An 11,861-nucleotide genomic window follows, 5' to 3' on the forward strand; every position below is an offset into this window, starting at 1 on the left:
TATCTGGTCACACACATCTGGATGTTGCTTTGAAGTTTTTTTTTTAAGATGAGATTAACATTTAAATCAGTGGACTCTAAGTAAAGCCAAATAACCACCATAATGTGGCTGGGCATCATTTAATCAGCTGAAGGCCTTAAAAGAACAAAAATTTATCTCCCCAAAGTAAGAAGAAATTCTGCCACTAGACTACCTTACCTTTGGATAAGAACAGCAAATCTTCCCTGGGTCTCCAATCTGCTAGATTTTGAATTTATAAAGCCTCCTTATGCCACTGGACTCCAGCCTGGGTGACAGAGTAAGCCTCCGTCTCAAGAAAAAAACAGCCTCCTTAAAATAAACTTCTTTCTCTCCCCTCACATCCTGTTGGTTCTGTTACTCTGGAGAACCCTAACTAATACAAGTAGCAAAGACAGTGATCCTTAACAAGAGATGAAGGAGAGGAGATGTCTAAAGAAAGAGCAGAGGGGCTAGGGTGATGGATAATTTTGGAAAAGTCAGATGCAGAGCTTACAGCTTATCTACTCAATAGCCATTTACTAGTCTTCCCCTACTATAGAGGCGGGAGGGTTAAAATAAACTTTCCTCCTTCCCTTGCAGCTAAGGGGTAGCCATGTGACATAGTTCTGGCCAAAATTATTGAGAAGGGTCTCTTTCTCAAATAAAAAGCCCAAGTCCCATTCTTCCTGCCTGGATTAGTATGAATTCAGACATAAATATGGTGCCTGCAGGAGCTGATCTTCAGCTCTGCTACTGCTGCCATCATTCCCCAGTATTCTATGCGCAATATTCCAAATAAGAGTGAATGTAAAATTTGGCTTTTTAGGCCAACCTGTATTATGACTTGTTTAGAAAGCTAAGAAACTTATCCTGTTTCGTTTAAGTATTATTACATATAGAACTTTTAAAAACACAGCTGTACTCAGGCTCCACTGAGGATACCTAAGTTCAAACACTGCAAGGGGGGAGACGTGGACTAGAAAAATGTTCCAGAAGTATTGATTATGAAGCATTAGCGATCGTAGCCATGAATAAATAAGGATGGCTATAGAACAGCTTTTAAAAAGGGTCTTTGGGGCCAGGCATGGCGGCTCACACCTGTAATCCTAGCACTTTGGGAGGCCGAGGTGGGTGGATCACCTGAGGTCAGGAATTGGAGACCAGCTTGGTCAACATGGTGAAACCCCATCTCTACTAAAAATACAAAAAAATTAGCCGGGTGTGGTGGTAGACAGCTGTAATTCCAGTTACTCGGGAGCCTGAGGCAGGAGACTCACTTGAACCTGAGAGGCAGAGGTTGCAATGAGCCAAGGTTGTGCAACTGCACTCCAGCCTGGGTAACAACAGCGAAATTCCATCTCAAAAAAAAAAAAAAAAGTCTTTGAAATTATGGCATGAACTGTTTTATGGCATTCCACTTTAAAGAATGCAGTTAGAATAGATGCCTTATCATTTGTAGTCTATAATCTACTACTGGATTTAAAAGTTTCCCTCAGTACACTTTTAGATCTGTTATAGTAGAGAATTAAAGAATGTTATACAAAATCATTGTGTAATAAAACCTCACTAACGTCATTAAGAATAAACTTATTCCCTGCCTGTCAACACCAAAAAAAAAAAAAAAAAAAAAACAAAAAAAAAAAAAAAAAAAAAAAAAAAAAAAAAAACCCAAAAAACAACAACAAAAAAGAAACTTATTTGCCAACTTGATGAAAAATGTAAATAAAGTATCTCAACTAATAAATGTTTAAGTCAACAGTATCATATCTTTAAGGCTACCAATGACGTAACTCTAAAAATATGATTTTCTACATACCTATCTATAAAAAGAAAAATCAGTGTTACCACATAATGGCTTCAAAATTCTGGACTTACCTTTTTTTTCTCCAGTGTACGGCACATAGTCTTCCCTGTCTTTATGCTCCAATGCTTCTTTCTCCAAATATGAAAGGAGGTGCTCTCTATCAAATGGCCCTGTGGCGGACTTCGATGTCTGGTTCTTCTGCCGGAACCCTGCAGGCAGAAGGGCATTCTGCCAGAGAGAATGAATCAGCCAGTATGACTAATAAGAATGCTAATGCTATATGCTACCATAGATCACCCTTATAAAAAAGAATTATAGATTGGACTGTGATATAGGCACTAAACACTTCATTGCAGAATTTTAGGACAGAAATGCACAAGTGCTCCAGACATGAAACTTTTTTTATTAGGTAGAATTCACTTACATTATTATTAAAATAGGCACATACATTAGTACATTTTCTTTCCTTTTTCTTTTTTTTGGAGACAGTGTCTCCCTCTAACCCCAAAGCTGGAGTACAGTGACACAATCTCAGCTCACTGCAACCTTCACCTCCCGGGTTCATGTGATTCTCATGCCTCAGCTTCCCAAGTAGCTGGGATTACAGGTGCCTGTCACCACACTCAGCTAATTTTTGTATTTTTGGTAGAGACAGGGTTTCACCATGTTGGCCAAGCTGGTCTTGAACTCCTCACCTGAGATGATCTGGCTGTCTCAGCCTCCCAAAGTGCTGGAATTACAGGCGTGAGCCACCATGCCTGGCCTACATTTTCTAATAGAACAATTTCTTGAGAGAGGATTCTACTGGCAAGAAACACTCTTTAGTTTTTAAGTGTCCTGGGATGGTAATAAAAAAGTTTTATTAACCACATATTGCATCTTCTCACTTACATAAGTGGGAGCTAAATGATGAGAACACACCGACACATACAGGGGAACACACACTGGAGCACAGAAGAGGTTGGAAGCTGGGAGGAGGGAGAGGATCAGGATAAATAACTAACAGGTATTAAGCTTAATATCTGGGTGATGAAATAATCTGTACAACAAACCCCTATGATACAAGTTTACCTATGTTAACAAACCTGCACATATATCTCTGAACTTAAAAGTTTTAACAGTTTTATTAATGCTTAATAACTGCTCAGTATATATATATGTACAGAGAATAATTCCATTACAAGAGTGTAAAATGACTCTACACATGATATTCCTTTATGACTTCTATTTCATTGTATAGATTTTTCATGATTAAAACATATATGCCACATAGAATATCAGATTAATATTTACTTCTGTTTGAGGCCGGGCACTGTGGCTCACGCTTGTAATCCCAGCACTTTGGGAGGCCGAGGCGGATGGATCACGAGGTCAAGAGACTGAGACCATCCTGGTCAACATGGTGAAACCCCGTCTCTACTAAAACTACAAAAAATTAGCTGGGCATGGTGGCATGTGCCTGTAATCCCAGCTACTCGGGAGGTTGAGGCAGGAGAATTGCCTGAACCCAGGAGGCGGAGGTTGCAGTGAGCCGAGATCGCGCCATTGCACTCCAGCCTGGGTAACAAGAGCGAAACTCCGTTTCCAAAAAAAAAATTTACTTCTGTTTAAACACAATGCGAAATGTTATGTGTATGCATACGTATATATGTGAGCACTAGGATGTACTTGCAACAATCACTATCATTGCTTCACATGCCCCAAGGTACCCCTGGGATACTCATAGAAACAGCTATGTTCCTGGGTTTCCACAAGAGTACAGCCGTTTTGAGTGCATGAACTGACTTTGAGTTGAGGGAGGTGTGGTGGAAGGTGATGGATTAAAGTTGTCTCCTGTAGTCCCTTAATTTTCACTACACCCAGTAAACACAAGGGCTGACTAGACTAAGTGAGCACCATCCTTTTGCTTGTAAAAAGCCAAAGAGGTGATACGGCCTTGTCTCATATTTCTGGGTATATCTTTATATAAAATGGGAGGCAGTCAGAGAAATCACACAAAATGTCTAGCCCCCTTGCAAAACCTCCCCATAACGGCAGGGACACTGAATTTCACAAGTGGTGTAAGACAATTTTTCATTATAAAGGGTAATCTTATATGGATAATGTTAACAGAAATACTCAATTTATAGCTAGGAAATACAGCACTTCAACTGTGGTCATTTGTTGAGATGCATAATAATTTTCATAAAATTCACCTCTGTGTTACCCTTCATGTAATGGTACCTACTACACAGAAAGCTGAACTATAAAGATGAAACACACAGGAGGTCCATTCCTAACTCTGTACCAAGTGTGTTTTTATAATACAAAATTGTTTATGGAATCATAAAAAAGAAACATAAAATTTCTGCCTTTAGACTTAGAAATCAAGATAGGAGGCTGGGTGCGGTGGCTCATGTCTGTAATCCCAGAACTTTGGGAGGCCGAGGCAGGTGGATCACCTGAAGTCAAGAGTTCGAGACCAGCCTGGCCAACATGGTGAAACCCATCTCTACCAAAAATACAAAAATTAGCCAGGTGTGGTGGTGGGCACCTGTAATCCCAGCTACTCAGGAGGCTGAGGCAGGAGAATCGCTTGAACCTGGGAGGTGGACGTTGCAGTGAGCCGAGATCACACCACTGTACTCCAGCATGGGTGACAAGAGCAAAACTCCGTCTCAAACAACAACAACAACAAAATCAAGACAAGAACTACACATGAGGGATCCATTTCCAATCGACCTGCAAGTCCTACTCATTTTTACTTCCTGAAGAACTCATTCATCTTTTTCCTAGCTCCAACATTACTACTTTGGTCCAAGCTATGATCCAAGCTTGCTGGGATTATTACATTACCTTCCCAACTGGATCACTTGCCTGGTATTTTTTATCCTTCACCACCAGCCCCTCAGTCTGTTACCATAGCCTCATCTCACACTCCCTCTCCATTCCAGTCACACTGGACTTTTTTTTCTCCCTTATACTTGCCACATACTTCCTTCTACCACCAGGCCTCTATATGTGTGGTCTCCCTTCCCAGGAACGCTCTGCCTATTCCTTTTTGATACTCATTTTTCAGACTGCAGCTCCGTCCCCCCAGGAAAGCTTTTCTTAACCTCTCATCATAAGCTCATACAGTGTGTGGCACTTACCATTCTTGTAATATGGTATAATTATTTGATTAATGTTGAACTGCTTCTATTCCTACCAGCCTGCATCATGAGGGCAAAAATCGTATTTGTCTTGCTCATTCTTGTATTCCTAAGCCTAGTATAGTACCTGGGATCTACAAGTTGCCCCCAAATATTTACTGAATAAAGACTTTAGAATGCTTTTAAAAAAAGATTCTCATTAAGGCAAATTAATAAAAAGTTAGTTTCCTTCTCCATCAATAATACATAGATGTATATATAGCTATTTTTTGGTGGTGGTAATGGAAGCTACACTACTCTACTTGCCTGTTCAAGCCCATGTGACACATAGTCTTAAATATGATAGCTGAAATCCTGGGTCCTTAGAAAGTCTTTTCTGTCTTTCTTTTTTTAGGAGACAAGGTCTTGTTCTACTGCTCAGGCTGGAGTGCAGTGGTGCGATCATAGCTTACTGCAACTCTGAACTTCTGAGCTCAAGCAATTTTCCTGCTTAGGCCTCTGAAATAGCTGGAACTTCAAGTGTGCACCACCACGCCCACGGCTAATTTTTAAAATTTTCTGTAGAGACAAGGTCTTGCTATGTTGCCTAGGCTGGTCTGGAACTCCTGCCCTTAAGCAAATCTCTCTCCTTGGCCACCCAAAATGTTAAAATTACAGGTATAAGTCACTATGCCCGGCCAAAAACAGTCTGACCACAAACTAAATGACAGCTAACTGTTTTTAGAGACTATAAGCCCATGAACCAAGTTTCCTTAGAAATATATTCTAATCAAGAAAGTTAATAGACCATAATTACTTATCAGATAAAAATTTTCTTTAATATGATTGTCATTAAAAATGACACGTTTCTCTATTGCAGTGTAATTTTGCTGTAAAATATATTCCCAGCATTGGGGTGGGGGAAAGCTTTTGCTAGGCTGCCTGTCTTCTGGAGATAGATTTTTATTTTTTTAATAAAAACACAATGAGTTAGCAAATAAGTACACTGAATACAGCAGAAGGACAGTAAAATAGTCCTCCAAAATATAATAAGGTACCAAACACACCTTCATCCTACTTCTTGAGATGTAAGTTACAGTGGTCTTTCTCTGGCTGAAGTAGCTGCTATTACCCTTGACCTTTTTCTTACCTGGTTCTTTACCAGAATGCTTTCCAAAAACATGTCACCCAACAAACAGGTGCTGTCAATAAACATCATTGTTCTCCTAGTCTCAACTAACAGTATTGAGGTTAGGAGAGTTGTAACTGGGGTTGTGGAGTTTGCAAAATACATTCAAACATTAGAACTCAAACCTCCCCACACAAGAAGCAGGCCACCTAAAGTAAAATAAATAAATTAAAAAAAAAAAATAAGTCTTCAGATTTCAGACTGATACCACAGTGCATGAGTTGGGAGGAGACATTGTGGTTTAACAGAAAGACTGCTAGACTGTCAGGTATCCATCAGGCAGTGAGGGATCTAGTCCCAGCTCTTTCCCTAATTTTAATAACTGAGGCAAGTTACCTAATTTGTTTTCCATCTGTAAAACAGAGGGCATGAACTAGATCAATGTTTCTCAATCAAGAGTGTTTTTGTCCCCTAGAGGACATCTGGCAATGTCTGGAGACATTTTTGCTTGTCAACTCAGGGGGAGGAGTATTAATCATGTTTTTCTACCTGGGTAATATAATGACACCCGATCTCCACAAAAAAAATAAAAAAGAAATTAGCTGGGTATAGTGGTGCTTCCCTATAGTCCTAGCTACATAGGAGACTGAGGTGGGGCAATCGCTTGAGCCCAGGAGTTCGAGGCTGCAGTGAGCTATGATTGTACCACTGCACTTAAGCCTGAGGAAGAGTGAGAACTGGCCTCTAAAAAGAAATAAAAGTCATGTGTTTTATTTTCTGAGTTTTATGATGCTTTGACATCTAGGGGCCTTGCTAATCCTGGAGAGACCACTCCTTCTAGGGCTAGCTAGAGAGAGCACTATTCCCCACTACCCTCCCGCCCCCGCCCCCAGCATACCTTTCAGCAAATCAACCAATTCCCCCACCACCTCTTTTTTTATCTAATTATCTCTTATCAAGCCAGTATTTCCCCACCCCTAAATCACCCAGAGCCAGATTATGGACAACTAGAGACTAGTCACACAGCCCTGAGCCTGTTAAAATTATTCAAACTATCTAGTCCTAACCTTGTTCAAATTTGCCTATTCTGCCTCACCCATTCATTCCTACGACACCACAATAAAGACTCTGGGCCATGCTTGTTCCCTGCCCCTTTTGCCTCCTGACTGACCTGCATGCTTCCCCGTGTGCCCATGTGTGGCATGGTGTGCCTCCTGCTCTTGGAACTGTAAGTAATAAACTCTTATTTCAAGGCAATAGTTTCAGTGTCTGTCATCCACTACCAAACCTGATAAAAACAACATCCTAGGAACATTTTAAAATAGGGGGAGTGTGCTACTGGCCAGCGATGCTAGTAAACATCCCTCTAATGCACAGGATGCCCCCCCCTACAACAAACAATTATCTGACCTTAAAAGTAAATAGTGTCAAGGTTGAGAAACCCTGGACTAGATAAAGTCTTATGCTTTTCCAGTTCTTCTTCTTCTTTTTTTTTTTTAAGACAGAGTCTGGCTATGTCACCCAAGCTGGAGTGCCACGGTACAATTTTAGCTCACTGCAACCTTCACCTCTCTGGTTCAAGCAATTCTCATGCCTCAGCCTCCCAAGTAGCTAGAACTACATGCGTGTATCACCATGCCCAGCCAATTTTTCTATTTTTAGTAGAGATGGGGTTTTACCATGCTGACCAGGTTGGTCTTGAATTCCTGGCCTCAAGTAATCCACCCACCTTGGCCTCCCAAAGTGCTGCGATTATAGGCATGAGCCACCACACCCAACCACTTTTTCCAGTTCTAAAATTGATTCAAATATGTCTAATAGATGAACTGCCTACAGAAGATATTGCTGTAATGTGATAAAAACAGCACTGTTATCCTGAGTAATCCCCCTCCAGTAGATGTACTGGGAACTTTTCCTTGTAATAGTTATAGTTAAGGGATTTGATCTATGGTATAGACACATCATCCAGTAACAAGAACAATGTTATAAAACAAACTCCATCTCAGTCCTTAGAGAGTACTTAAAATCAATGTCTTGGCATAAATAAATGTGGTAAAGAAAAGAAGCCTAGCTAGGCATGGTGGCTCACCTGTAATCCCAGCACTATGGGAGGGTGAGGTGGGCGGATCACCTGAGGTCGGGAGTTTGAGACCAGCCTGACCAACAGGGAGAAACCCTGTCTCTACTAAAAATACAAAATTAGCTGGGCGTGGTGGTACATGCCTGTAATCCCAGCTACTCAGGAGGCTGAGGCGGGAGAATTGCTTGAACCCAGGAGGTGGAGGTTGCGGTGAGCTGAGATTGCACTCCAGCCTGGGCAACAAAAAAAAAAAGAAAGAAAAGAAAAGAAGCCTAGCAAACAACCATACAACCATTACCTTCAGGCTCTTCCCTCCCTGCCCATTCCCCAACATATCAGGGAATAACAAGTCAAGTGTTATGAGTGTCTATCTTAGCCTTGTGTAATTTATAAGACAAACAACACGCACTTTGCAAGTTAAAGCTTACATACATACATTCAGGTCTGCTCCACAGTAGACTGCCGTATTGCCAAGAAGTTACTTAGATCTATTCTACCAATGACTGGAAACTTACTTAATTGGTCAGCATCTTTCAGATAGGTGACACTTAGGTTTAGGGCCATAGAGAACCTTTTAGAGGCATTCTACACCGAAGTCACCCAGCATAGAAGCTCTGAAGAGACAGAGGTAGGTGTATATCAAAAAGGTAATCATCTGCTGCACTGTACTAAAAATATCCCTTCCTGCACAGAGGAGATAAATTTCTTTTTTTTTTTTTTTTCAGAGGAGATAAATTTCTTAGAGGAGAAAAAATTTCAGGAGATGTTTGAAAATAAGGATACTGGAGTAGCTTAGAACAGTCATGTCAGTAAACATACGGAAGCAGAAATGGGGAAATGGAGACGGAGCAAAAGCAACTTGATTTGGATAAAAAGGAGAGGGTGGAAGGTGCCAGAGAAAAGTCATAAAAAAGCTCAAACACAGCTACTGAGTTTCGAAGAATTTGAAAAGTTATTTCATTTCTCTTTATCAGCGAGCACCTACCTCTGGGTCAAGATCATCCAATACAGTTTCCAGTTGTTTCAGTTCTGTTTCTGATAGATTCCCAAGGAGCTCATCTTCATCAAGGTCCTTGTACTTTTCTAAGTCCTTCAGGAATGGCAGTGCCATGATATGCAATGTATCAAGTCACTTAATTTTTGCTGTTCAGTACAGTCAGAAGTGATCTCTACTCTTTCTTAAAGCTATGGAGAGAGGAAATAAAAACATTTTTAACAGTAAGTCATCTCCATCTACTTAGATCTAATTCTTAAGTGAAATGTAATTTCCATGTGTCATATATTCTGTGATCATATATCACATACTATTCTTGTTTACGAAGCATTCGATGCCTTTTGCCTCGGGTTGAGGAATAAAAAAAAAAAACAACCAGGAAAAAAGAGGGAAAGGATAAAACAAAATTCAAATTCATTAAGGCAGCCACTTGATAGAATTTAAAATTTCTAGTAATTGAATTTTAGGGGAAAAGAAATTATAATATGTGCCAAAATAAAAGTTTTTCCATCAATGGCTTTCAAATTATTTTACCAGAGTATTTTGCTTCAGCACAATATGTTCAAGGCACACTTGTTTTACTATATATTGTTTAGGAGAACAACATGACTCAATGTTAATATGGGGGGATATACATTCCACATGGCAGGAGTGGTCTCTTCACTAGGAAGAATTTTTTTCTGAAAAGATGCATCTGAAAATATTTTTCTGAGGTTTTTAAAGGAAAACAATAGAGCATTCTTAAGATGCTTCAGTAAAATACTCAAAATCATGCTAGGATACATCATCCACTGATTAATAAGTTTGGTCGAAGGCTCTGACTGTGGGAAGGACCTTCACCATTTCCTTACTGTGTGATCTCCCCTGGACAGATATGAGGTTAATCAACAAGCAGGTTAATAGAAGCTCTAGAGACACAGAGGTTGGCATATATCAAAAAGCTAATCATTTGCTGATCCTGCAGGACTGTTCTATAGGAAAGGTGAAACCAAGGATTTCTGTACATTCCACCCATATATATGTATGGACTGTCTGTCTCATAAAATATACCTAGTACAGAGCTGGAAGCAGTGGCTCATGTCTGTAATTCCAGCACTTTGGGAGGCCAAGGTAGGCGGATCGCTTCAGCTCGGGAGTTCAAGACCAGCCTAGGCAACATGGTGAAAAATATGAAACATCAGCCAGGTGTGGTGATGTACATCTGTGGTCCCAGCTACTCAGGAGGCTGAGGTGGGAGGATGGCTTCAGCCCAGGAGGTGGAGGTTGCATTGAGCCAAGATCATGCCATTACACTCTAGCCTGGGTGACATAGCAAGACCTTGTCTCAAAAAAAAAAAAAAAAGTACCTACTACCTATGGAAAAAAATCAACTTTACACTTAGTGACTTGGTTATGTTTTTCTTCACTGCAAAATACTTGGTACTTCAGTCTATTTCCTTTAATACTTCTTACCCCAAGTTTTCCCAACTTAATATTTTAGTATGTTTTTTCTGCAAACCAATAACATTTTGAGGCTCCTTTGATGTGTTTCCATCTCCTATAAAAGGAACTGTTCAAACTATGTTTAGAAAGGTGGGCTCACTTCAGAAGTCTGACAGCAACTTGACTAGCAACCACCTTAGGTCCAATAACAAGCAAAGTAGTGAGGGGAGGGAAGCTCTGTTTGCCATTGAGAAGCTCCCCAAGGGGTTGTAGAGTTCGGACCTCATGGCAGAGATAATTCAGGAATGCAAAGACGAGCTCCAGCTCCCCGAACTGGAACAGCTGGAGCACAATGGACTGTTAAGCCATGCGGAGATTAAGCTATCATCAAGAAGATCTAGAGTACAGAATCTAGGGAAGAGCCCTTTTCAAGGACGACTTTAACAATTACGCTCAACATGAAATTAATCTTTTGGAGCAGATCCAGAGAAGAAGAATACAAAGTGGATATTCATTTAACAAGGATGAGACTGAGAATTCTATTGTACACTGCGTACAAAGTGTTTTCTGACGTGCCTCAGCAAAGGGGAAAGATGATGTTCAACTTTGGCTGTCCTATGTCATTTTTTGTTTTTTGTTTTGTTTTAAACAGTCTCACTCCACGGCCACGCTGAAGTATAGTGGTGTGATCTTGGCTCACTGCAATCTCCACCTCCCGGGTTCACATGATTCTCCTGCCTCAGCCTCCCAAGTAGTTGGGACTACAGGTGTGTGCCAAAATGCCCAGCTAATTTTTGTATTTTTAGTAGAGACAGGGTTTCACCACGTTGGTTAGGATGGTCTCAATCTCTTGACCTCATGATCCGCCCGCCTCGGCCTCCCAAAGTGCTGGGATTAGAGGCATGGGCCACCGTGCCCTGCCTTTTTTTTTTTTTTTTGAGACGTAGTCTTGTTCCGTTATTCAGAGTGTTGTGCTGTGGCATGATCTATGCTCACTTGCAACCTGAGCCTCTCAGGTTCAAGCAATTCTGTCTCAGCCTCTCAAGTGGGTCGGACTACAGGTGCCTGCCACCACACTTAGCTAATTTTTGTATTTAGTAGAGACAGGGTTTCACCTTGCTGATCAATCTGGTCTCAAATTCCTGACCTCAGGTGATTCACCAGCCTTGGCCTCCTTAGCAAGGTATTCTCGAGGTTCGTCATTCATTCCAACAGGTGAGCTTTGTGGATTATGGCAGCCAAATGGGAAATGGAAGACACCTTGTCTTCAGAAAGTGCAAGGCAACTATTTCTTTGGGCACTGTGCTTTCATCCAGAGTGCC

General features: G+C 40.8%; 1 protein-coding gene across 1 annotated transcript in view; it reads right to left on the reverse strand.

The window, feature by feature from the left end:
- The window catches only part of TMOD3 (tropomodulin 3), an 83,791-nt gene that overhangs the window by 40,145 nt on the left and 31,785 nt on the right, over positions 1-11,861 (reverse strand). The window contains exons 2-3 of the mRNA XM_017504623.2: positions 9,109-9,308; positions 1,876-2,032 (exon numbers count right to left, since the gene is read on the reverse strand). Coding sequence (XP_017360112.1) covers positions 1,876-2,032; positions 9,109-9,234 — 283 coding nt within the window. The 5' untranslated portion in view covers positions 9,235-9,308. The remainder of the gene's footprint in view (positions 1-1,875; positions 2,033-9,108; positions 9,309-11,861) is intronic.

This window comes from Cebus imitator, unplaced genomic scaffold (genome assembly GCF_001604975.1).
Source record: "Cebus imitator isolate Cc_AM_T3 unplaced genomic scaffold, Cebus_imitator-1.0 Scaffold325, whole genome shotgun sequence".
Taxonomy (NCBI): domain Eukaryota; kingdom Metazoa; phylum Chordata; class Mammalia; order Primates; family Cebidae; genus Cebus; species Cebus imitator.